The 26,579-nt window shown below is 38.7% G+C and overlaps 1 protein-coding gene across 1 annotated transcript in view; it reads right to left on the bottom strand.

The window, feature by feature from the left end:
- Nucleotides 1-26,579, bottom strand: part of LOC124595696 (esterase FE4-like) — a 71,976-nt gene that overhangs the window by 19,961 nt on the left and 25,436 nt on the right. Inside the window, exons 6-7 of the mRNA XM_047134554.1 lie at nucleotides 20,479-20,678; nucleotides 3,207-3,372 (exon numbers count right to left, since the gene is read on the bottom strand). Of these exons, the coding sequence (XP_046990510.1) occupies nucleotides 3,207-3,372; nucleotides 20,479-20,678 (366 nt within the window). The remainder of the gene's footprint in view (nucleotides 1-3,206; nucleotides 3,373-20,478; nucleotides 20,679-26,579) is intronic.

The raw sequence follows: 26,579 nt of genomic DNA, 5'->3' as shown, positions 1-26,579 counted from the left end.
CCCAAATGTGAGTCCAGTGTGCTAACCACAGCGCCACTTCAACTGGTTATTACGTCAGAGAATCACCTTTAGAGGATTTGAAAATATTTGGGGTTTGTGTGTCTGTCCTTCTACTCAAAGAAAAGAGATTGAAACTAGATCCTAAGTACAAGATGGCTTATTTATCAGTTATGATGATGATGCGAAAGGGTACAGAGTATTTGAACCTTTCACAAAGAAAATTGAGGTATATCAAGATTTAGGTTTCTTGCCACCAGCAAACTGATATTCCTGTAATAGAATCAGATACTACTTGTTGTGATGAAGAGAACGTAGACAAAATTTCAAAATGAAAGGGGCAGGAAGGAGAAATGACAATTTAGGTTGTGGAAGAAAATAGAAGTCAGGTTAGAGAAGAACAAGAAGTCAATTTCTCTTGAGGATGCAGAGGAAAATTCAGATGATGAGCATGTAACAATATTATTAATAGGATAGTTGCTACTCACCATATAGCGGATATGCTGAGTTGTAGATAGGCACAACAAAAAGACTGTCACAAAATAAGCTTTTGGCCAATAAGGCCTTTGTCAAAAATAAACAACACATACATACATACACACACACACACACACACACACACACACACACACACACACACACACACACACACACAACTCATGCAAACACAACTCACACACACATGACCACAGTCTCTACATGCAGCAACAGCAGTGCATGATGGGAGAGGCAAGTGGGTGAGCATAAGTAGGAGGCTGGGGTAGGGGGGGGGGGTGAGGGATAGCAGGGTAGTGGTGGGGGATCATGAAGTGCTGTTGTGGAGCATGCAGGGATGAGGTGGAGAGAGGGTAGGACATCTAGGTGCTCTTGGGAGGTTACGTGGAGGGCAGGGAAGAGAGAAGGGGGAGGGGGGCGTTAGTGGAAAAGTAGAGAAGAAAAAAGGCTGGGTGCATTTTTAATGAAATAGTGTTTTCCATTCTTACCCTCTTACACTGATGAATGATAAAAATGTAGTTTAAGTTGTTGTTAAGTATAGAACATCCCACCGCGCATGCCCTTCTTAAATTTAAGTGCAGATTCATGTAAAAGAAGTCATCTTGGCAAATGAGCAAGGCATTATGGCAAATGTGCGTCTCCACCTGCTGAGGAGGCCCACTTATGCTTTGGCATCACAGCTTGGTTGTGCTGTGGAAGTCAATGAGAATAGGGGCACTGGCAAGAATATGAATGATGGAACAACTGTAGAATCATGATGAGAAATGTTGTTTGGTCTCTAATGTCAAAGCATGGTACATACATGTTATGCTCTATCGTGAGCTACAGGATGTGAGTGATTTGCATCACCTGCAACTGTAAAAGTAATTGTACAATGGAGACATTGATGTTAGTACAGAAGAGTTAGCACACACCTGATAACATAATTTTAGTAGCTTAAATAGATCAGAGCTCTCTTTTAGCAACCACATCTATTGGAAAAGAGAAAAAGTCACATGGTATGGTTTGGTGGCACTGCAGAGCAGGTCCACTACAGAAATTCACTTCACAACTAGTGATCATAAATTATTTGGATTTGACACACATGCAACTAGGTGACAGATAGCACATGAATGCAAACCAGTGACACCAATAACACCCCAAGTTCCAAGTGCAGCACATCAATTTAACTGTTATGAAGCAAATTTCTATCTGTAAGATGGCAAACTATTGAATTTCATGCAAAACTTCAGAATTGCAAAATTTGCAGTGTCTGTTGCAACATATGTTGGCTAATGACAAATAAATATGGCTCCTGAGCCAATGAGCCTGTTAAGATTTCTGATTTCAATGTTTTGTCCATCTTTAACATTTGATTTCATCAGATTTATATTCTATCCTCCCCAAAATCAGCATCTAATTTATTTTATCTAAGGAGGGGCTTCTCCTACCTAAGACACCAACATGTGCACTCCACATGGACTTTGATTCTCTAGTAGACGCTTTCATGGTATAGTCAATGCCTGTCCCGCTGTTTTATACCCAAAAATGTCAAGAAATCTGCATCCTACAGCATCATAGTTTTGCCTGAACATCTTGTTTAAGCTTTCTGTTGAGCTCCAAACCAAGGACTGCAATCAGCATGCTAGCTCAGATTTCACCCAATGTGAGAGGTTAGCTGCCTTCACCAACTTAGTCATTCCCTGTTGGAATTGGGGAAGCATCATTTGTGCTGATGTGGGCCACACTTCACAAACTTGTTACTGGCTGTATCCAGTGCATTAAACAGCCATTGTCTGATGCTCTCTACATCCAGAAACCACAATGCACACTTGCCTTCCTGTCATGCTTGCTGTTTTCCTGATGGGCTCCATCACCCATCTTACATTTCACATCTCCATGTCCAGCAAACACTCTCTCTGCACTTGTCCAGAACCTTTAGGAATATCATATGACTATACCAAGGCCCAAAATATGAGGCATCCTGTACTGTCTCAGTGAAATTCTAAGATATATCTAAAACGTCATGATGTATCACAAGATTGACACAACACTGGGACAGGTCAGGGAAGAGGAAAGAAGAGCACTGTCTGTTGGAGCCTGTGGGGTCTATAACAAGGTATGGCAAGACTGCCGCCAGTACTCACATTTACCTTCCACCCAGAGGTTTGCTGTTAACACTCAGGTGAGTGTGGGATGGCCAGAGGGTGATATGACATAAGAGTCCTCAAGGGAAGAGCTGCCACAGTTTTTGCTGCAGGTGTCTCAGCATTACTGCAGATCAGGAAAGCACCCTCAAGTCAGTCAACCACATTCAACTCAGCTCCCAACTGTCTCCAGGTAGTGCTCAGTTTCCCCCACTATTCTGTTGTGTTTACAACAGGCTCAGTCCCTATAGGTCTTTAACTTTGTTCCGCTATGCGACAAGAAATATACTGTAAGTTGGGTAGTTGCTAGATACAATCTAAATACTGCTGCTATGTTGCTCCTAACTATTACTCTACTACACCCAATCAATAGTAACGCTCACAAAATTACAAGCACTACACAAAACAAATACATAGACACTTATGGTTTACTTGTTTACAGGAGCATATAAAATGAAGAATAAAACAAGTTGTGTTTTCAAAGAATGCTTTTCTTAGCTGACCTAGTTGGTACCTGCTCTCACTTTGGTGACTGCTATTGAAACAACACAGAAGCTTCAGAGGACTTAATATATTTTGAAGTCGTACCTTGTGTTCTGCCAAGTAACTCATAACTTGTGATGCCAGTTAGATAAGGTACTTGATTATAGCGTCCTTCAGACATAATAACCCATGGTTCCTCAGTCAGGAAGGCACCATCATTTTCTGGTTCCACATGTGGTACCCACACGCACATCATGAAACTTGTACGGTCCTGTAATACAGTACATATTTCTGAAAACATTGAGCTGATACCAAAATTTTCTCCATGTGCACAACTGGGCAACAGGTAGTGATTGTATGAGTCATAAAATTTTCAAACAATGGAAACTCCAGTTTGGAATATCAACAATATAAGTAAACAGACAGATTGCTGCTCATCATAAATTTGACTCACTGAGTTACAGACAGGAATTACAAAAAGACTGTTACACATTTAGGTTTCAGCCAAAGCCTTCTTCAGATAAAGGAACACACATTCATTCACACAATAAAGCTCACCTCTCGCACACACGACTGCCATCTCCGGAGGCTTGGACCAGAATGCCGCTGCCACATTGAAAGGAAGCAGCAATCTTGAGGGGGCAAGGAAGGGGAAGGGATAGCAGGTTGTAGGTTGTGGAAGAGAAGAATGGAGCATGAACAAGGTATGACAAAACTACCACCAGGTGCAGAGTCGGGAGGCTGTGGGGCAGAGAGGTTGGGAAAGGGGTGTGGGGGAAAGTGGAGTGAAAAAGAAGAGGAGCTGGGAAGGGGTGGGTGTATCAGCAGAGGGTGGCACACAAAGAGGGTGAGGGGATGTGAATATGGAAGAGATGATAGGAAAGGGGATGTGGAAACTGTTTGGTGGACGTGTAGAGACAGTAGATTACTTTAGGTTGAGGCTGGAATAATTTCTGGAGCAGAGACTTTGTTGTAAGGATAACTCCCAACTGCACAGTTCAGAAAACCAGTGGTTGAGGGAATGATCCAGATGTCCTGGATTGTGAATCAGTCTTTGAAATGAAGCATGTTATATTCAGCTGCCTGTTGTGCCACAGGGTGGTCTACTTTGCTCTTGGCCGCAATAAAAAAAGCTATGCAATGGTTGTAGCAGAGCTGGTACACAAAATGGGTGCTTTCACAGGTGGCCTGGCTTTTGATGATGTAAGATAAACCTGTAATAGGACTGGAACAGGAAGTGCTGGGTGGGTGGATTGGGCAGGTCTTACACCTAGGTCTTTCACAGGGATATCATACATGGGGCAGAGGATTTAGTTTGGGTGTGGCATGGGGATGGACTAGGATGTTGTGGAGGTTGGGTGGGCAATGGAACACTACCTTAGAAGATGTGGGAAGGATCTTGGGTAGGATGTCCCTCATTTCAGGGCATGATGATAGACAATCAAAGCACAGATGAAGGATGTGGTTCAGTTGTTCCAGTCTGGAGCAGTACTGGGTGACAAAGGGGGCACTGCTTTGTAGCTGACTCTTGAGATTGATGGAGGACTGGGGGCATGTAAGGAAATAGCACAGGAAATCTGTTTGCAGACTAGGTGTGAAGGATAGTGCCTGTCTGTAAAGGACTTGGTGAAACATACAGTATACTTGGAAAGGGAGTTCTTGTCACTGCAGATATGCCATCTCTGGGTAACATGGTTGTATGGGAGGGATGTTTTGAGTGGAAAGGTTCACAGCTGTCAAAATGTTGGTATTGTTGGTGGTTTGTGGGTTTAATGTGGTCAGAGGTGTGGATGGAACAATCAGAGAGGACAATAACAACATCTATGGAGTTGTCATGCTGGGTTGAGAAGGACCAAGTGAATTGATTGGTAGGTTGTGCAGGAATGAGAATAAGCTGTCTTAGTCTTGAGTCCAGATTATGAAGAAATCATCAGTGAACCTGAACCAGGCAGAGTTTGGGGTTCTCGGATGCTATGAAATTTTCCTCCAGATGGCTCATAAACAGGTAGGCATAGGAGGGCCTTGCAGGTACCCAAGGCTGTGTCATGCATTTGTTTGTATACCTTCCCTTCAAAGGAGAAGTAGTTATATGTTAGGATAAAGTCAGTTAAGTGAAAGAGGGATGAGGTAGTGGGTGTGGAGTCTGAAGAACATTGGAACAGGTAGTGTTCAGTTGTGGCAAGACCATGGGCATGTGGGATGTTGATGCATAGGGAAGTGGCATCAACAGTGATCCAATAGGGAAACAGGAGGTAAAGGTGTCAAGATGGCTGAGAGTTGGTGAAGGAAGTAGTTGGTACCTTTAACATGGGAGGGTAGATTACAGGCAATTGGTTGGAGGTGTTGGTCAGTGAGGGCTGAAATCTTTTCCATGGGGGCACAATAATCAGCTACAATGGGGCAACCAAGGTGTTGGGTTTGTGTATTTTGGGGAGTATGTAGACTGTGCTTGTGCAGGGTGTCGCAAGGGTGATGAGGGAACTGGAGTCAGGGGAGAGGTTCTGGAAAGAGCCTAAGGATTTAAACAGGGATTGGAGGTTATGTTGTACTCCTGGGATGGGATCACTAAGGCAGAGTTTATAGGTGGATGGGTCAGACAATTAGCAGAGCCCTTCTGCCTGATAGTCACTGTGATGCATCATGACAGTAGTGGAGCCTTTGTCAGTAGGGAGGATTATTAGGTCACACTGTGTATGGCTGTCCTTTCCTCTGCTGAAAGGTTGGTTTTCTGAGGAAGGTTCCTGGGGAAGGATGGTGAGGCCAATTTTGAGGCAAGGAATTCCTGGAAAGTGGTCTGGGGCAGGTTAGGTGGAAGTGGGGGAGGATTACACTTGTAGGATGGTGGCATGATCTGGGAGAGGCTGGGTTCAATGTTGGAATTAGGTTGGATTTGGTTGGAGAAATTGGTGGCAAAGAAATGTTTCCATTACAGGGATGAGAAGGAGAGTACATCTTTGACAAGTCCAGTATGGTTAAATACGGGTGTAGTGCTAAAAGTGAGTCCTTTGGATAGGACTGAAACTTCTGTGGGGCTGAGTAATTTTATGGAAAGATTAACAACAATATTACAAGATTGTCAGACTCTAGATTTGGAATGATGGTAGGGAGTCTTCGGGGATGTGTCATGTTGAAAAGGTCTGTCAGGCAGGGTCTGGGTGCTATGAGAGGTTGACGAGGAGAAACACTTTGAGTAGGATAAGGACTGGATAGTGGTGCCCCATGGCAGCAGTAGGATGTCAGCATGTTGGGTAACTTATGGAGGTGGTGTCTGGAAAGCTCTCCCAGGTGCTGGAGAGCAATGGACTCAATTTCAGAAATGTGATGTATGGAATAGGGACTGCAGAGTAGCATCATCTTGCAGAGGGAGCAGAGGAGGTTCTGGGATGCCTGTGCCATGGAAATGTGTTTTTGCAGTATGTAAGGGATAGAGTTTGGTGGACTCTGAAAAGGTGGATGCCATTATGAAAGGACAAGTCTGATCTGGAGAAAGGAATTTTTTTGGTTAGGCCATTGGCCAGGATTCCATGGTTTAAGCAGCATTTAAAGAACAGGACGTGGGGTGGGATTTTAGCCAAGGAAAGAGATATCTTTCTGAACTGGTGCACAAAGATAGAGCAGGGGTCCAATGTGGCAGGGATGGCATTGGGAAAATGGGAATGCCTTAGGAAATGGGTAGGAAATGAAATAAAGTTGTTAGTTGCTTGGGAGGGGCTGGATAACAAAAAAGATAAGTAAAAATGCATACAGGCGTGCAAAGACATGCACAGACATGTGCCATTTCCCCACTCACCCTTAATCCTCCCACCATCTCCAAGAGCCAAACCCAACCTAACCTAACCTAACCTAACCCAGCTACAAAAGAATGCCCCTTTTGTCACCCAAAACCACCCTGAATTGAAGTAACTGCACTAATTTATACATCAGGGCTTTGATTAGCTATCGTCATGCCCTGAAAAATGAAGGACATCCTACCCAAGATCCTTCTCAGCCCTGCCAATGTGGTGTTTCATCTCCTAACCAACCTCCACAATGTCCTAGGTTCAAGACCTTTCCAATCCACCCTCCCAGCCCTTCCTATTCCAGAACTCTCATAGGCTTATCTTACCACTTCAAAGGCAGGGCTGCCTGTGAAAGCAGTCATGTTGTGTATCAGCTGAGCTGCACAGTTTTTCTTACATTGGTATTTCTACCAACCAACTGTCCATCAGAATGAATGGCCACCACCAAACTGTGGCCAGAAGCAAAGTACACCACCCTATACCACTAAATGCTGCAGAACATAATATGCTTGATTTCCACGTTTATGAACCGCACATGTGGGAGTTATCCTTACAACACATTCTCCACTCCAGAAATTATTCTGGCCTCTCAGCCTATGGCAACCTACTGTCCCTACAATTTCCACCCAATAGTTTCTGGCCCCTCGTCTCATCACCTCCTCCCCTCTCACATTCCCTCATCCTCTTTGTGTGCCTCCCTCTGCTATTTGATACAAATACCATCATCAAAAACATGTCAGTGTGATATGATTTGCCACAATGGTTACGTATGAACAAAGAAGTTCAGTATTACAATTCAGAGCCAAAAAATGCAGTGATAAGTTTAACTATGAACATTTGCTAAATCTAGGTAAAATAAATTGTAATGAACACAAAAGCCATTGACTGCACAAAGGGACAGGTAAGCTTCTCTCCCAAATAAGTAAGCTGTGCCACAAAGCTAAAAAGAATGAGGGTCCAATTGGCCTAGACTACAACCAAGAGGCTTCTTTTAGAATAAAGAGCCAACATGTAAGAGTTCAAGGATGTATTTCCGATGTGTCTGAGTCCTGTTTGCTTGAAGAAAAGCTGTTCTGAAATAAGTGACCAATTATTGAAACACAGTCCTAAAGAGGCAGTTAGTGAAATTAGTTACTGCAACAATGTGACATAATTAAATGTAATTTGAACCAAGTGACAAATCAACAAGAAAATGTAACACCCTTAAAGATGATTCACTTAAATATTCAGTGTCTCAGAAACCAACTAGACTTTGAGACATAACAAACTGGGATTACTCCATCTGTTATGATTTCAACTCCTGGTAACAACTAATTTTTTCTGATCTTCATCCTATCTGGATAGTGCTACTTATGAAATTTACACGTGGTATGTACATAAATGTTTCAAAATATTCTCTACACTTCATTTCACTTAGATTCAATGTTCAGAATATTGGTTTTAATGTTCCAATACTTCTAATATATGTATTTTTTTATGAAAGTGATACTAATCAAAATATATGAATGATTAAACTTTTCATTGCCATAAAATGTAGCAAATATTGCTTAAGAAAATATGTCTTTATGGGCTTAGTGACACCACACATTATACATTATAAAGAGTGGCATTCCAACTTTTCAGAAAAATAGTTCAAATTTGGTGAAACTAATTAACTTACAATATAATCAACAGAAAACTACAAAAACTGTTACATTTTCCATAACAGATAGAGCCTCTTTGCATTTTAGATTCTTGTCTTTGACATTACACTTTTGCTGACCTAATGTTTATACGCAACATGGGTTGGCATACTTCATTAATTGGATTAAGCCTTTAATTAAGGTTTTCATAATTTTCCATGATTTTCAGTATAGTGCTTGTACTTGTAAATAGGACATAGCCAGTGTATGCCCATAAAATGGTTCCAGGAACATTTCTAAATTCCTAGACCACTATATTGTTCACAGACTAAATTTTTATCAGTACTGACAGTAGCAAAATCTATCCTAGCAGTTTCACAAATGACTGTGAAGTTCCAAAAATAACAAATTGTACACGAGCAGGCCAGATTCAAATGCTGCTAAATGCATTTTTTGTTGATTTTGACTGGAGTGCACTACCATATAAATTTTTTTCAGTCCTGGAACGATGGAATAGGTTTCAGGGTGCAAACCCCACAATAAACCACTGAAATTGGCTGTGGAAAATCGTATTCAGTTGCAAAAGCTGCTAACTGCACATTGCCTTTGAGTTCAAATCCCGCTAAGAGTCCAACGTTTGCAAAACCAACCAAATTCAATATGCATGGTGGTCATCATGCCATGTCCAGATGCAAGGAATACCAACTGACATCAGACTTACCAATCTAGACATTCGAAGTTTCTTTTCAGTTTGTTACAATTCAAAGGAATATTTTTCTTATTCAGAATTAGGTTGGCTGCGCTGTAGTGAATGCGTACACAACAATGAAGCTCTTGCTGCCAATGCATTGTCGAAATAGACACTGGTAAGGACAGTTCAGCTTATCAGTAGGACATTTGTTGACATATTTGAATGAATGTTTTGAAGAAAATAAGTTATTTTGTGGATGGTTTAAATGCAAGAGATGGTACAGACAAAGTGGGAATAATTGAAACAGTAGGAATTCTGCAAGAAGTCAAATGCACTGTAGCAGTTGCAAATGATCATGATGAGACCAAGGGTGATGGTCCCTCCTGGAAAAGGAAGAGGTGTCCTGATCAGTGAAAAGTAAATGTTTCCAAAACAGAATGGTAAGGACATGAAAAGTATTATTAAAGAAATGTAATGAAATGAATACTGTGTTGACATTAATAACCTTTAATTGTCTAGGTAGTGGGTTTGTAGAATTATATGTCCAATTTCCACTGTGCTAGCAATCATCTTCAGATCACAAAATAATGTTACAGAGTGTAACATGTCACATGTTGTACAATCAAGCACTGAATCATTAAAAAATAATGCAGTACTTGAATTTAAAACAAGTGATGTGTTACAGTTAGTAATGACATATAATGATCTTGAGATGATTGCTAATACATTTGAAACTAGTAAAAGTACACTGTCCAGCAACATTAGTGTGACTGCCTATCAAAAGCCTGAGTAACCACTTTTTGCAGTGCAGAGCACTGTGAAACATCTAGAAAGAGGGTAATTGAGGCTCTCAGAGGCACCAAAAGGCATTTGGAGTATGATGACCCTGATGGTGTCACCAGCTGCACTAGATTTCTTGGCTAAGGATATGTGGTGTGAACACCCCAATCAAGGTGAGCCCACAGATTCTGGATTGGGTTTAAATCTGGGGTGTTTTGTGGCCATAGGAGTATGATCAGTTTATCACAGTGATCTTTGAACCATGCACATATGCTGCAAGCTGTGAGACACACTGAATTTTGCTGCTGGTGGATGCCATAGAGCCCCACTTCATAACTTCCTTCCTTTGATCTTGACCCTTCTGGTGATTCAATAGCCATGGTACAATGGAGCACAAAATGTGATTCACCTGAAACGGGCCCCTGTTGGCATTCAGTGGACAATAAGTTGCAGTATTGGTGAGCAGATTCCACCCTTCATTGCTGAGGAACAGCAGTCAGCTTGGGTACTTGAACCAAGTGCCTGCTGTGAAGGCCCATATGCAACAACATTAAGCGAACGTTCCTTGAGGAGACCCTGTTGGTAGTTCATCTGGGCAGTCAGCTCCTCAACAGTTGTAATCTATTTGCCTGTACACATCTCTGCAGCCATTGGTAACCATTGTCATCCATGGTCCATGGTTGACCACAGTTGCCTTGATCCAGTATTGGAAGTGCTATCTTGCCATAGATGGTATATTTTAACCAAAGAGCCACATGAAGTGTTTACAGGCTTAGCCATTTTAGAAATGGTTCCATGTTTGCCTCAAAATCCAATGTCATGCCCTTTTTTGGACATCAGGTAATACGATGACAGCTGCACTGTTTTCCATGTGCCCCAACAAACTTTATGTGTCCTCCATTGCTAAAGCTGCCACTTGCCATCTGTGAGTGATTAAAATATGTTGATGTCAAACATGGGCAGTGGTTAAATTAATGTGATGGGTCCTTGTATTTTACAAACTGACGATCTAGGCAAATGAAAGTTATATCGATGTTTTATCATATTGCTCCCAGACTTTTTCTGGTAGAAAATGAAATAACTTGGAAATTATAAAGTTAAAAACTTCTATTAATAAACTAAAATAAAATAACAAAATTTTATGTTTGCATGCTTTTTCACTCATTTTAGTCAATAGCACAATTTAACTGAACATAGAAAATTACACTGTCTAGTTTTTTCTCCCGTAGTAAAACCATAAAAAATAAAATAAAGCTAACAAAATCTCAGAGATTATCTTAAATAGAAATAAATCGTTGGTATTTTAGTGTTTAGCACTGGAGTAAGATAAAGAAATATATTTCTGTTACAGAGATTTGTCTATGTAAAATTTATTTGTAAAAAATCACTAGATTTGGATTTATTCATGAAAGTCTTGATAAGAGCACACAGAAAAGTAACTTAGGTCTGTATGGGTAAGGAGGGTGGGAGGGGGAAAGGGAGCCAAATGATTTGTCCTCTGTATGGAAAAATCTTTTTGAAACTGCCCTGCCTGCAAGGCACCCTCATATGCCAACCTGTTTATGGGTCATCTAGAAGAAAGCTTCCTAGCCTCCCAAAATTCCCAAACCCTAGCCTGTTTCAGGTTTACTGATGATACCTTCATGACCTGGTCTTAGGGCCAAGACACCCATTGTCAGTCTTTCACAACCTCAACACCTTCTCTCCCATATGCATCACCTTGTCCCCCTCAACCCATAGTGTCACCTTCCTGGACATTGACCTCCACCTCTGATGACTCTGTCCACTTTAAATCCACTAGCCACCAACAGTACCTACATTTCAACAGTTGCCATCCATTCAACATCATAAATCCCACCCAGTCATCCTGACCACCCATGGGTGACACGCTTGCCTAGTATGCTTACAGTCTCACAAAGGCCTTCACAGACATGCACTATGCCCAAAACCCACCACAAACAGATCTCCTGTGCCACATCCTCACACACTCCCAATCCTCTCACCACCCACAAGAATCAGCTGCAAATGAGTGAACCCTGTCCTTTGTCACAGTTTCAATTATCTACCATCATGCTGTTATGAGGGATATCCTACCCAAGATCATTTCCACCCCTTCTCAAGTGGTACTCTGTGAAAGAGTCAGGTGTAAGATCTCACTAATCCACCCATCTAGCACCTCCTACTCCAGTCATGCCACAGGCTTCCATTATCGCTTCAGAGTCACCTGTGAAAGCAGCCATATTGTATACCAAGTCTGCTGCAAACACTGTACAGCTTTTTATGCCAGAATGACTACCAACTAGTTGTCCACAAGGATGAATGACCATCAGAAAATTGTAGCCAAAAACAAAGTTGACCATCTGATGGTGCAAAATGCAGATGAGCATATCATGCTCAATTTCAATGGTCGCTTCACAACTATGCAGATGGGAGTTATTGTTGCAACACATCCTCAGTTCTAACCAACCCAGCCAGGAAGTGGCTGCCTCCTTCTGAGCCACTAGCAACCCACCCCCAACCCCTCTCCCTGCCTTCCACCTCTCTCTCCCACTAGTGACACCACGCAACACAACCCCCACTTCATCCTAGACAGACCTGGCACTGTGTGTCCAAGTGGTTTCATGTAGGGGCAAAGGTGTGCCTGTGTGAGTTTTTACACTAGCTCAAAGAAGGATTATTCTAGAAGTTAGCAAGCTTTCTTTCTTTATTTATTTATTTCTTCTTCTTCTTCTTCTTCTTCTTATCCTCCTCCTCTCTCTCTCTTTCTTTTTTCCTGTCAATGAGTTAATGATTCTACTTTTAGGTGTGTATTCCTAAAGTATTTACAGTCAGAATGTGTTAAATGAGCACATTGATTTTAGTAACAACTGGTTGTTTGATATTTTTTATGACTTGTTATGATGTCAAAACACCTGCAAGCTCTACTTTCTCATGGCTTTGAAAGAATGTTGTGCAGTGGTTGACTTTTATACTTTACACTTGCAATGTCCTTTAGCTACTGATTTTTTTAACTGTATTTTCATGCTCTGTAATTTCTCACAACAATCTGTGGCCTTACTCTTCCGAATCATGCTACTTCAATATTTTATACAGTTTCTTCACGTTATTTTGTATGTGATTTGTTTGTGTCTTTCTTATTAGTTTTATCTTGTGTTGCATATATCTTTAAAAAGCAAAATATCTTATTTAGTGCACCTTTATTTGAGATCTGACTGCTCTTCAAGTTGCACTCCTTTATTCAGGTCCACCACAAGTTTGGGCTGCAGTTAGTATTCTTCATTCACCCAATATTATTTTAATGTTTGCTACCATTTTGTTATAAAACTGTCTCATAATTCCATAATTTGTTTCCACTCTGCAGCAGAGTTTATGCTGATTTGAAACTTTCCTGGAAGATTAAAATTGTGTGCCAGATTGGGATTCAAACCTGGGACCTTTGCCATTCACGAGCAATTGCACAACCAACTGAGCTATCCAAACATTACTCATGACTCAGTCTCACAGATTATTCTCTACCAGTATCACATCTCCTATCTTCCAAACTTCACAGAAGCTCTTTGGTGTACCTTGTGAGACTTCAACTACCAAAAAAGGGATAATGTGGAGACATGGCTTGTTTCCAGGAGTTGAGGTACAGGTGGAAGAAAAGCTGTGAGGTTGGGACATCAGTTGTGCTTGCATAGCTCAGTTGATAGAACACTTCCTATGAAAGATAAAAGTCCCATTTTTCATTTCCTGCCTGGCACATAGTTTTAACTTGCTAGGAAAGTTTCTTTCTCATAATGTCTTATCCTTATGTAACTTCATGTTTGGTAAAGCTTACAACATTTAAGTATGTATGTGTTTATCCATTAATCCATAAGCATGTGACAAATGACATTGCATTATTGAAACCCAAAGGTAAAACAAATTTTTAATGTAATTTGTATTTTAATTATGTTCAAACCTGTGATTCTTCTGTTAAATTAGAGTGCACTTTTCTTGAGTTTAGAGTTCCACTTGGCAATGGATCAACAATTTACTTTCTCACTTGTTGATTTGTTACCAGTAGTACATGCCTGTGTGAACATGTACTTTTTGATGTAATATGTTGTATTTATTTTTTAAGTTACTGATATGTATATTTCATATTTGTCTGCTTTATTTGTCTTTTATCAGTTTCTGAAATTGTGTCCTTTATAGTAACATATGTAATAAGTTGTATTCCATGCTTATTCTTTTTTGGCTTACTACAGTTGTGATGCTGACAGTCTGCGGAAACATGTAATTATAAGAAATTAAGTGTGACCTAGACATAAATATTCTATGTATAACTGCACAATGATCACATGATTCTATAAAGTCTTCCTGTCATCTATTGTTAAATGTATAAAATAGATACAAGATGCAGCAGTTGTAGTTTGTAAGATATTTTGTAAGTGTAATTATTATCATGCCAGTGGCCTTGTCACAGTGGTAATGCCAGTTCCCATCAGATCACCAAAGTTAAGTGCTGTCAAACTGGGCTAGCACTTGGAAGGTGACCATCCAGTCTACCAAATGCTGTTGGCAAATGGGGTGCAATCGGCCCTTGTGAGGCAAACTGATGAGCTGCTAGAGTTTAGAAGTAGTGGCTCTGATCTCACAAACTGACATACAGCCAGGAGAGCAGAGTGTTGTCCACATGCCCCTCCATAGCCACATCCAGTGATGCTTGTGGGCTGAAGATGGCATGGTGGCCAGTTGGTATCATTTGGCCTTTGTGGTCTGTTCAGGTGGAGCTTAGTTTAGTTTTTAATTATTGTCATACTATTATTTCTGAAGTTTGCAAGAGCCGTCACTGTGACAGCTCCATGCAAAGAAAATGTAAATAAAAGATACAAACAAATGTCAATAGGATGTGTCACCATTAATTGAAACTTCCTGGCAGATTAAAATAGTATACCAGACTGTGACTTGAACCTACAGCCTTTTCCTTTTGTGGGCAAGTTCTCTGCTAACTGAGCTACCCAAATACAACTTACAAATTATTCTCACAGCTTTATGTCTACCAGTATCTCATCTCCTACTTTTCTATTTTTTCTTACAATTTTACGTATTACACAATCACTTTTCACAGTACTTGGGTGAGCCTATCAAGTACAATCATTCAGTTTATTTGTCTTTAGCTTGAATGACAGCCTTCAGTCTCAATCTGAAGTATGCACATGCATGACATGATGTATTTGAGTTCCTCTAGCTGTATAGATCACTTTTACACCAACTTAGAAAACTGCAGAGTTTATATAATAAAACTTCACCTCTCTGGTCATCTTTGCCAGACAATGGAATTACTGAGCATGCACAATTCACAACGCACATATGAGATGAGCAAAATTAGATGACAAAGAAAAATCTTTTGAGAAGTTCAAGTCCACACTGCAGTTTGAGACACAGAATGATATATATTGTGCAGAAAACACTGAAGATAAAGAGAATAACTGATAAATAAAATGGAAAACAAAGTCTCTACTAGATTGATGAAACTTCCTTCATTATCTTAAAAAGATGCCAACATTCACTCATTCCTGTTATGGGCCGCCTCTTCAATGAAAATTCGAATGAAGATGTGTTTCCTTCTGAATTAAAATATACAATAGTGAAGCCATTGCACAAAAAGGTAATATGATGAAGTTGAAAACTACCAACATAGTATTAGAAAAGATTACTGCAATAAGGTTAGAAAGCTTTTTTGTCAGAGGAAAAAGGCTTCTCAACAACATCTGCCATGTGTGAACTAATACATACAACATTTATGAAGTTGAATGAGAAAGAAAAGATGACATATTTGTTGCCAGATTATCATGTGCACTTGACACAGTATCTGATGAGCTGCTACTTCATAAAATCGAAGCTTATGGTATCAGAGGAATAGCCAAAAGCCTCTTACAGGCATACCTACAGGATACATATCAAGTCACACAAGTAGGGGGAGACTATGAAGAGCATTTGAAGCACTAAACCGCCATCTTAACTCTTCTCTACATTTTATTACTCTAGTTTTGAAACTTTTTGGACTGATGGGACAGATGTACATGAGAAAACTTAGCTGTAAAACAGTAATGAAAAAGAGTTGAAAACTGAAAAGTGACAAGTGATAAAGAGGGAAAACAGCACAAGTAGCAGCCAAAGAAACAAAAAAAGTGAGGTACTGACAAAATATAATGAACTTGGAGCAGAATAAGGAATGTAAAGTCTCAGATCAACAAAATTCTTTCTCAGCTTCCACATATCAAGCTTTATCTAAAATGCATGTGTGATATGTCAACAGTTTCCACTAATCCACTAACATAGTCATTGAAATTTAAAAGAGTGCTAGAGAACTACATGAACAATATTTGCTGGACAATGCCTGGAAAATCAAACGGAGCCAACAATGCCACCAACAGCATGCATTCGTCAAAAAATATTTCAAACCACCTAAACTGCAGCAGAGCTAGGCATTCAAGATGCAAAGCATCATTTTATAAATGGGGGATTGTATACAGCCTCGAATCCCATTGTTACACACTGGAGCAAACAACACACTATGCCATTTGTGAATACTCAAAATGGAATTTTCTAGGAGGCTGAAATGACTTCATGAAGGTCTTTTCAAATGCTATTGTGTAGTTACTCTTAATGTTCATTTGACATAACTACATTTTAATATGTTAATATTTTCATGTTTACCTTCTATCTAATTTTTCTGTTTCATAAATGTTACATTTTTCAGTTGCTTTTCCATGCACTAAATAATATAGAATATAAATGATATTTGGAAAAATGGCAGTTCATATATGTTGGGAAAAATGATTTTATGTTTGCATATAAGAAGATCTGGGTGTATACATACAAACTACTTGCTATGGCATTCTCCTTCAAAATACTACAAATGGTAACACAGAGGGTGATACATGTATCAAAATTTGGACATATAGCAATTGATAAATATTTTTATGCTGCTTATTCTCACTGATTAAAGCTTTGTAACAACAGTAATACAGAAATTGTACATATACATCTAAATCTATACTCTGCAAACCACTGTGAAGTGCACAGCAGATGGTATGTTCCACTGTACCAGTTATTAGGGTTTCTTTCTGTTCGATTCACATAAGGATTGTGGGAAGAATGATTGTTTAAATGCCTCTGTGTGTGCTGTAATTAATCTAATCTTGACTCACAGTCCCTATGGCAGCAAAAAAAAAAAAAAAGAGGATTCTAATATATTTCTGGAACCATCATTTAAAGCCAGTTATTGAAACTTTGTAAGTAGGTTGTCTTGGGATAGTTTATGTGTATCTTGAAGAGTCTGCCAGTTTGGTTTCTTCAGAAGCTCTGTGATCCTCTCCCATGGATAAAAACAAATCTGTGATTACTCATGCTGCCCTTCTCTGTTTCCAACATCCCCTGATAGGGCTATTTGGTATGGGTCCCATACACTTGGAATATTCAGAGTGGGTCGCACAAGTGATTCGCAAGCAATTGTTTTTGTAGACTGATCACATTTTCCCAGTTTTCTACCAATAAACCAAAGTCTACCATCTGATTCATCCACAGCTGAGCCTATGTGATCATTCCATTTCATATCTGTGCCAAGTTTCACAGCTAGGTATTTGCAGGAGTTGACCAATATCAACTGTGACTGATTGTATTATAGTAATAGGATAATAAATTTTTTTCATTTTGTGAACTGTATAATTTTACATTCCTTAACATTTAAAGCAAGTTAGCAAAGTGATTTGGCACTCTTTATACCACATTTAAATCTTATCAAGGTCTGACCAAATATTTATGCAGCTTCTTTCAGATAGTACTTCACTGCAGATAACTGTGTTATCTGCAAAAAGTCTGAGATCACTATTGACATTGTCATTAATGTACAATATGAACAGCAAGAGTCTCAACACATTTCCTTGTGGCATACCTGAAGTTACTTCTACAGTTGACAAAGATAACATGCTGCACCCTCACTACTAAAAAGTCCCCAATACAGTAACAAATTTTGCTTATATGCATGCCATATGATCATACTTTTGACAATAAGCGTAGATGTGGCATTGACTCAAATACTTTTCTGAAATCAAGAAATACTGCATCCACCTGACTGGCTTAATCCAAAGTTTTTAGTACATCATGTGAGAAAAGTACAGGTTTCGTTTCACATGATTGATGTTTTCAGGATCCATGCTTGCTGGCATGGAGGAGGTTGTTCTGTCTGAGGTACCTCATTATGTTTGTGCTTCAATATGTTCCAAGTTTCTACAACAAATTGATGTCATGGATATTGAATGGTAGTTTCGTGGATCACTTCAAGTACATTTTGTGCCTCTTGTCAGTCTTTTGTTCAAGGGACCTAAGACAGATTCTAATTAGAAGGACAACTAACTCAACTACAAATTCATTATAGAATCTGACAGGGATTTCATCAGGCTTTGGAGCTTTGTTCGGTTTTAACAATTTCAGATGTTTCTCAACATCACTGGCACTAAAACTTATTTCACTCATAATTTCAGTGGCATGAAGATTAAATTGGGGCAATTCTTCTGGGTTTTCCTTTGTAAAAGAACATTTGAAAATGGAATTAAGCATTTCAGCTTTTGTTTTGGTGCCCACAATACCAGTTCCTGTTTCATTCATGAGCGTGTGGTGTGGTGTCACAAGGCTTAGGCCTGTCCCACCCCTCATTAAATCAACCAAGACTTATACGAATAATTGTAAGAACAGTTATTATTATTATGTTCTTTAAGTTTGTTTTTGGGTTTTTAGAAATACTGTGGGAAGAAAGTTTATTTATGTTGCAGATAACATGGAAGACGTTGCCCAATGATCACCATGAAAGTTTGACATAGCGGCAAGTGGGCAAGGAATAAAACGAATGCTGCAAACTACCGCGAGCCATGGAAGAGACTGGGCCACGAGGGCGTCGAGCCTCCTAGGTCATTGTTGGACAACATCAAAGGAAGAGATATTCTGCCTTCTCTTTGTAAAACAGATCAATTGAGTCTTGAAAGGTTCATGTAAAACATATAGGTGGGTGACACATTAGGTGGGACCCGATGCCTGTAATACTTCCACAGTTATTAAAAAGTTGTTAAATGGCAAAACCAATAGTTCATCATTTATATAGATAAAAAGTAGTAAAGATATAGGAAAGGAAGAGTTGTGGTGTCAGAACAAAAAGTGATACAACACTCAGCAATGAAGAAGGACGTAAACAGTGGGTGTTACGTGGTGAAAACAAATCAACTGATAAAACTGTAAGTCTGTAATTAAGCATAAAGCCACATAACACTGCAGTGAGCACTACCTTTGGTTCCACTAATAGCCCTTACATATGACCAGAATATCATAAGGTTTTGTGAAAGATAATTTGACAATATTCTGTTATGGTAGTCACTGAAGGCTTCAACACTGCTCTCTTGACAGCCAAATGCATGCAATTCTGCATCTCTGTATCTATAGCCCTAGGCTTTGTTTTTCATCTGGTATGCAGTAATCTCTATTTTTTTTTTTTTTTTTTTTTTTTTTTTTTTAGAAGCTTCTTTATAGTGACTCGTGACTATATATCATGGACGGTCCCTCTCATTATGAAGTGGGAGGGTCCCTCTCATTATGAAGTGATCTACTGGGTACATATGCATCCAGTGCATCGTCAACTATTCTTTTAAACTGTACTGTGCTAAAAGTTTCAGGTTCCTCAATGAGATATGACATTACTGATTTTTAATCTAGCTTCCTGAACATATATATCTTTCTACTTGTTTTGGTTGTCCTTTGTACTTCAATAATCATTGTTGCCACAGCCACCTCATCATCACTGATATCATTTTTGGTGTGGACATCCTCAAAGAGGTCAGGTCTATTTGTTGCCTATAGATCTAACTTATTTTCATCATGAGCAGGATTCTGAATTATCTGTTCTAGGCAGTTTTCAGAGAAGGGATTTAGTAATATTGCACAGGATGTCTTATCATGCACACCACTAAGAAAACTGTAATTTTCCCAGTTGATTGTTGGATGATGAAAGTCTCTACTGATATGACTGGTGAAGTTAAGTGCAGGTGAGCTGAGATTTTGTGTTTCTAAAGATATCAACGTAACCAAATGCAAGCCAACTTATATCTTTCTCATCTTAAAGAGCTCCTTTAACATGTTGCAAATACTATGAGAAATATGACAATTGCTTTTAGGGCAACAGAAAACACCAAAGTCTTTCCAAATTTAGAAATGCCTTCCCACACATTCATTTCATTACGTGGAAGTAAATTACTTTAGTCAGCTAACATAGTTTTATAAAGCTGGAACTGAGCTACCAATACTTATTTTACAAATATGACAAAAAAAAAGTTTCAACCATTTTATTCCCAGACAAATTACTTTGACAACTGTAGAATGATGAAAGTTTTATTTGGCAATAGATTAGTTAGAATAATAATATCAGTCATGGACATTCTGCAAGACAATATATCTATTTTTGCATTAAAAAACAGCTGGGATCATACCTCATCAGACAGAGCTGGGGACTTTGCTTTTACCAATTCAGTTGCTTCAACATTCATAAGAAAGTCCATAAGATCTGAAGTGCTTTCTGCATTATATCCTAAGTATGAAACATAACGGAAAGTTCTATCTGCTGCATTTTTATCAAATGCCCACGGATTAAGGGCTGCTCCACTTGACGCTATTCCACGATGGAAAAGACCTGTGGATAGACAAACTAGAAATAATCATCACCAAATATAATTTGTAATGAGATATTATGAGTATATTATTTATACTTTGTAGATATTTATTTTCTAGACATAGGTGAAGGGAGAGGTGGTAGAGAGAAAAGTGAATTAGACAGTCCAGTCACACTTATGAAGCGACCACCTATGTTCAACATCATGGAAGGTGGCACTATGAGCAGTGGAGGATATATATAACATGTTGGTGGGGATCCAGAAAACAGTGCGGTCATTGTCATAATGTGGAAATAGTGGGATTTGTTTGACATACAGCATCATCTTTGGCTTTCAGGCCATGGATGGAGGCATTTCTGAAATGACTAAGTTTGTAAACTGTACACATGCTGCTGTGGTTAAATTATACTGTACATGGTGAAATGGTGCTATCCAAAATTCGCTCCAAGACAACTGTGGTGCCCCTCGGTCTATAGGTGACAGGTGCAACTGACCTCTCAGATCAATCAATCGGCTACCAACAATGTCTCCTCAATGACTGATCAATGAATGTTGCTGTGTATGGACCTTCGCAGCAGGCACCTGGTTCATGCACCGGGGCTTACTGCTGTTCACTGGTGATGAAGGCTAGAAGTTGTACACCAATATCACTACTGGACACCCACTGAATAGTGATATGTGGCCATTTCAGATGAGTTACATTTTAAACTCAGAAAGATGGCCATTGGTGCATATGTTATGAAGTCTAAAAAAAAACCACTCTGAACAATCTTTGGAAGGGTCCAGGGAGGAGGATGGAAGATTATGGTATGGGGAATGTTTTCATGTAATCACGTGTGTGATCTCATCATTCTGAACGGCACAATGGATCAGCACAAGTACGTTTCTATCTTTGAGGACCATGCATGCCCACCTCTACATCTGTTTGTTACTCCTTGGCATGATTGTCATGACACATTTGTTGGCTTTGCCACCTCACAACCAATTTATCAGCTTCCAACCTAACTTGGACCATGCAGTACATCACAGACCATCTTTCACCCCAGTCTGCATTAAAATGAAAAATGTCAATAGCAGTATTACAAATAACCAATGTATTGAATTAGTCTGGTTTCTTGCACTACATAGTAAATGTTATCCATCTGTATTGACCATAAAATAAACTTAAACATAAAGTACGCTACTCAGTAGTAACTACACAGCAATGAATTAGTTTATCTGACGAAGCAGGAGTTGCTGATGTTTTAATTCTTTTCGTTTTGCTTATATTTAGTGCTTCTTAAATAATAAATTCATTTTTGAAGTACAAACTGCACATAATGATTCTCCTTAATAGTTGATGTGATAATTTTTTGTTGGTGTAGGTTATAGACCTGATTAATACTGTCTGCCTCTCACTGCTAGACCTAATGGTTCTCCTTCAATTTGGCAGTGAGATAATACAATCTGTCAGAGGGTGCAAACTAAAGAGTGCATTGCTATAGTACATCACTTACAATTGCACATATAACTATTTGGGATGATACAGATATAGTACAAATGTGAACGGACTTAGTGACATGGTGGACTGCAAACCCTAACTATGACTCTGTGTGTGTGTATGTGTGTGTGTGTGTGTGTGTGTGTGTGTGTGTGTGTGTGTGTGTGTGTATTTTAATCTTTTTATTTAAATATAAATACAAATTTGTATTTATACATAAACATTATTTACGTAGTTTGATTTGAAATGTAACACTCCACTGATTTCTCCTTGCTTTGCTATTTGCCTCAGTTTTTATGATAGCTAAGCAAAACATTAATTGTAAATTGACATTGATCATGCTGATCTAAGTTTTTGATTTGTTAATATTCATTATGGAAACAGTTTCACATAAATCAAGTTTCAAAAAGTTGAATGCACTAATAAGTATGCTACAAGAGGGGCTAAATAATGTCAGTTCCTGCAGTGCCACAGGGATCATGAGTTACTAAGAAATAACAACTTCGCAGACAACAAAAACTAAGTTTTGCAATACTATTTGTGATGTGATATCAGTTTTTCCATTTTGTTATTTTTGTGTTGTATGCCATACTTTGCTCCTTATCTAATAGAGGAAATTTTTCACATGATGTATACTTCTGTCACATCCATGTCAATTTTTTAAGGAAAAAGAAATTATTTCTTTTTTATAATCACACTGTAAATTTTTATTAGTTACAATAATTATTTCACTTTGAAAAAACAAATATTTAACATGAACATTTACAATAATTATATTAAAATTCAAAATGCTTTTTAAAATAAATGTGTTAAAGATAAATATTTAATATCTTAAATGTCTTTGAAATGAACACCATCTTTGCTGAACATTGGGTAGTTGATTGTAAGATGGATTTTGTTGGTTGTGCATTAATGCTTAGAGAGTGATTGTTTTTTTTATTTTTATTTATATATTTATTTATTTATATACTTGTTCCATAGATCTGTACATGTGAGCAAGTCACTCAGTTGTGGAACGTGTCAATGTACATAATAAAATACATAGAATAAAGACATTGTTATAGTATTAATAACAGTGCACAAAAGTCATACTTATTAGCTCAAAAACTAGTCAACATATGTGTGAAGATAGCAGTTTCATATTTAGGGCATTATTGCATCTATTTTAACCTTGAACAGTAATCAAAACTTCCACTTTGGGTTTAAAAGTGACCCAAAAATGGAAATGAGAAAAACAGGAATTTTTACATTAGGGCATTATTACATTAGTTTAACAGTAAACAGTGTCAAAAAATTTAAAAACATCTTTCCAATCTGGGTTTTACTTATTTCTCTGAAAGAACTCCTCTAGTGAATAAAGTGAGGTCTCATGTAAATAATTTTTCAAGCTACGTTTAAATACTGATGTACTACTCCTTATACTTTTGATGCTGTTGGGTAGGGAATTGAAAATTTTCGTTCCAGCGTACTTTACCCCTTTCTATTCAAGTGTCAAGTTCTTTAACTCACAGTGGAAATCCTCTTTTCTTCTGGTGTTATGTTCATGATGTAGGCAATTCGTTTCATACAGAGTGGGGTTATTTATTATGAAGCACATCAGTGAATATATGTACTGAGATGTTGCTGTCAGTATTTCAAGTCGTTTAAAAAGATTTCAACATGAGGTTAGTGGGGGTACACCACAAATGATTCTTATTGCTCTTTTTTGTGCTGTGAGGATTGTCTTTGCGGCAGGTGTATTGCCCCAGAAGATGATGCCGTAACTCGTGACTGAATGAAAATAGCCAAAGTAAGCTGACTTTGAGATGGTAATGTCATTGAAGCGTGACAAAATTCGTAAAGCAAATGTTGCCGACGTCAGCCGTTTTAGTGTTTGTAGAACGTGATGTTCTCAGTTCAGCCTACTGTCCACGTATACGCCTAGGAATTTTGATAAGTACACTTGCTTTATCATCTGATCATTCTGTGTGATAACTATTTCTTTTGGGCTTCTGTGGGTTGTCTGGAACTGGATAAAATTGTTTTTTTTTCAGGTTTATTGAAAAGGAGTCAATACTAAACCAACACAGAACTTCTTTAAGGATATCATTGACCTCGGATTCTAAGTCAGTAGTTGACACATTATCCACCACAATGCTCGTATCATCAGCGAACATTGTAAATTTACACTGCTTATTGATTGATAAAGGCAGGTCATTAACATATATGATGAACAGCAAGGGCCCAAGCACTAATCCCTGTGGCACTCCATGCTGCACAATTCCCCACTCACAGTCCACTATATATTGTGATACACTATCTGAAACATCTAGAATAATCTTCTGCTTCCTATTTTTGAGGTACGATTTTAACCAGTTCCCTACAGGTCCTGTAATTCCATAATGACAGGCCTTCTTGAGGAGTATCTGGTGATCTACACAGTCGAACGCCTTTGATAGGTCGCATAAGACACCAATTGGCAGCCTCTTGCTGTTTATAGACTCTAGAACATCATTTGTGAATGAGAAAATTGCGTTATCTATTGAAACTCCCTTTTGAAAACCAAACTGCTGACTGTTAATGAGGTTCAGGTCACCAAGGTGTGCCACAATCCTGTTGTACAGAGCTTTTTCTAGGACTTTTGAAAATGTTGTTAATAGAGAGATAGGACAATAGTTTGACACATCTGTAGCATCCCCTGCTTTGTACAGGGGCCTGACAACAGAGTATTTCATTCTGTCTGGAAACACTCCTTGTTGCATGGATGTGTTGCAGATGTGAGACGAAACTTTGGTCACTTCACTACAGCAAGCCTTCGACAGCTCGCTTGAAATATTGTCGATACCGGCAGAATGTTTATTTTTCAAAGACTGTATGATTTTTTTGATTTCATTGGCAGTAATGGGAAGCACACTTATTTGACTGAAAGGTTCTGGAAAATTATTTTTCATTATACAGGCAGCTTTATCTACAGAACCATGGCAACCTATCTGTGTTGGGACAGTTAAAAAATGTTGGTTAAAGATTTCAGCAATTTCCTCACTATTAGTTATCTCTGAATTGTTAACAGTTAAAACAATATTTTTGTCTTTGGTGTAGTTTACAGTCCCTGTTTCTCTCTGTATCACATTGCAGATTGTTTTAATTTTATTTGCAGAATTAGTAATTTCAGATGCTATACACATACTCTTAGAGTTTTTAATTACTTTGGCAAGAATTTTACTGTAGAGTTTATAATGTTTTAGCTGAGCAGGGTTGTTAGAAGTCTTTGATGCTATGTAGAGTTGTCTTTTTCTCTGACAGGAAGCTATGATGCCCTTAGTGAGCCATGTTTTTTTTTTGCAGACCTAGCAGGTTGGACTCTATGACTTTTTTGGAAATACACTTTCAAAGGTACCTGCTATCTCATTTGTGAATAAATGGTATTTTGAATTAGCAGTTTCTGCTAGATAAACAGGTGTCCAGTCAGTATGCTGAAGACATGATCTGAATGTTTGAATAGCTTCCTCACTTATTTTCCTTACTGTTTTCCATCTAAGTGAGGTGTCACTCAGAGGAATTCTCAAGCTGTTGAAAGTAACTCGTTGTCCGTCATGGTCAGACAGACCATTTATAACCATTTCAATATTAATATGGTTGACTTTACTCTGATCAACAAAAACGTTATCAATAAGAGTACTGGAAGAGGTTGTGGTTCTGGTGGGCGAGCTAACCACGGGAACAAGGTTGTACGTGCACATGAGATTTTCAAACTCCACCTTGCAGGGAGAATTAACCAAGAAATCTATGTTAAAATCCCCAACAACTACCATGCCCCTATTTTTTCTACTTAAGTACAACAAAAGAGTATCTAATTGTTTAACAAACGCTTTAAAATTACCAGATGGTGCCCTGTAAACTGCCACAACTATTAATCTGGAGACAGTGTCTGGCACCTCTATAGCACATACTTCAAAATGTAGCTTAAAGCAGAATCTTTGTACATCTAATGCCGTGAACAAGATATTGTTTTTTACATATACAGCCACTCCTCCTTTGCCCATATAGTTCCTGCAATAAGATGTTGCCAAAACATAGTTGGGAATAGGGACCACTTCAATACCAGCAGTGATGTGGTGTTCTGTTAGACACAGAATGTGGGCACTGTTTATACCTTTTGTGTCTTCTATATTTGCTGTGAACTGATCCAGCTTGCAGTATAGGCCTCTTATGTTCTGATGAAACACTGTTAACTTTTGTTTGTATTTAATTGTATTGGTGTTTGAGTGATCTTCCGTTTGTGTATTAATTACTTGTTGCAGATTTTTGTTACTGGACCAAATCCTTCTAGAGTTGGCCCAGGCCACTAGTTTCCCTCGTTAGTTAGGGCTATGACTGGTCTGCTTTCATGATCGTTATTGTTTAGGCCTATTATTTCATGAAAAGCTTTTCCAATGTCTGCTGCTAGTTTATTTTTGCCAAA

The sequence above is a fragment of the Schistocerca americana genome, chromosome 2 (assembly GCF_021461395.2).
Source record: "Schistocerca americana isolate TAMUIC-IGC-003095 chromosome 2, iqSchAmer2.1, whole genome shotgun sequence".
Lineage (NCBI taxonomy): Eukaryota > Metazoa > Arthropoda > Insecta > Orthoptera > Acrididae > Schistocerca > Schistocerca americana.
This window is presented reverse-complemented; position numbering and strand designations above follow the sequence as displayed.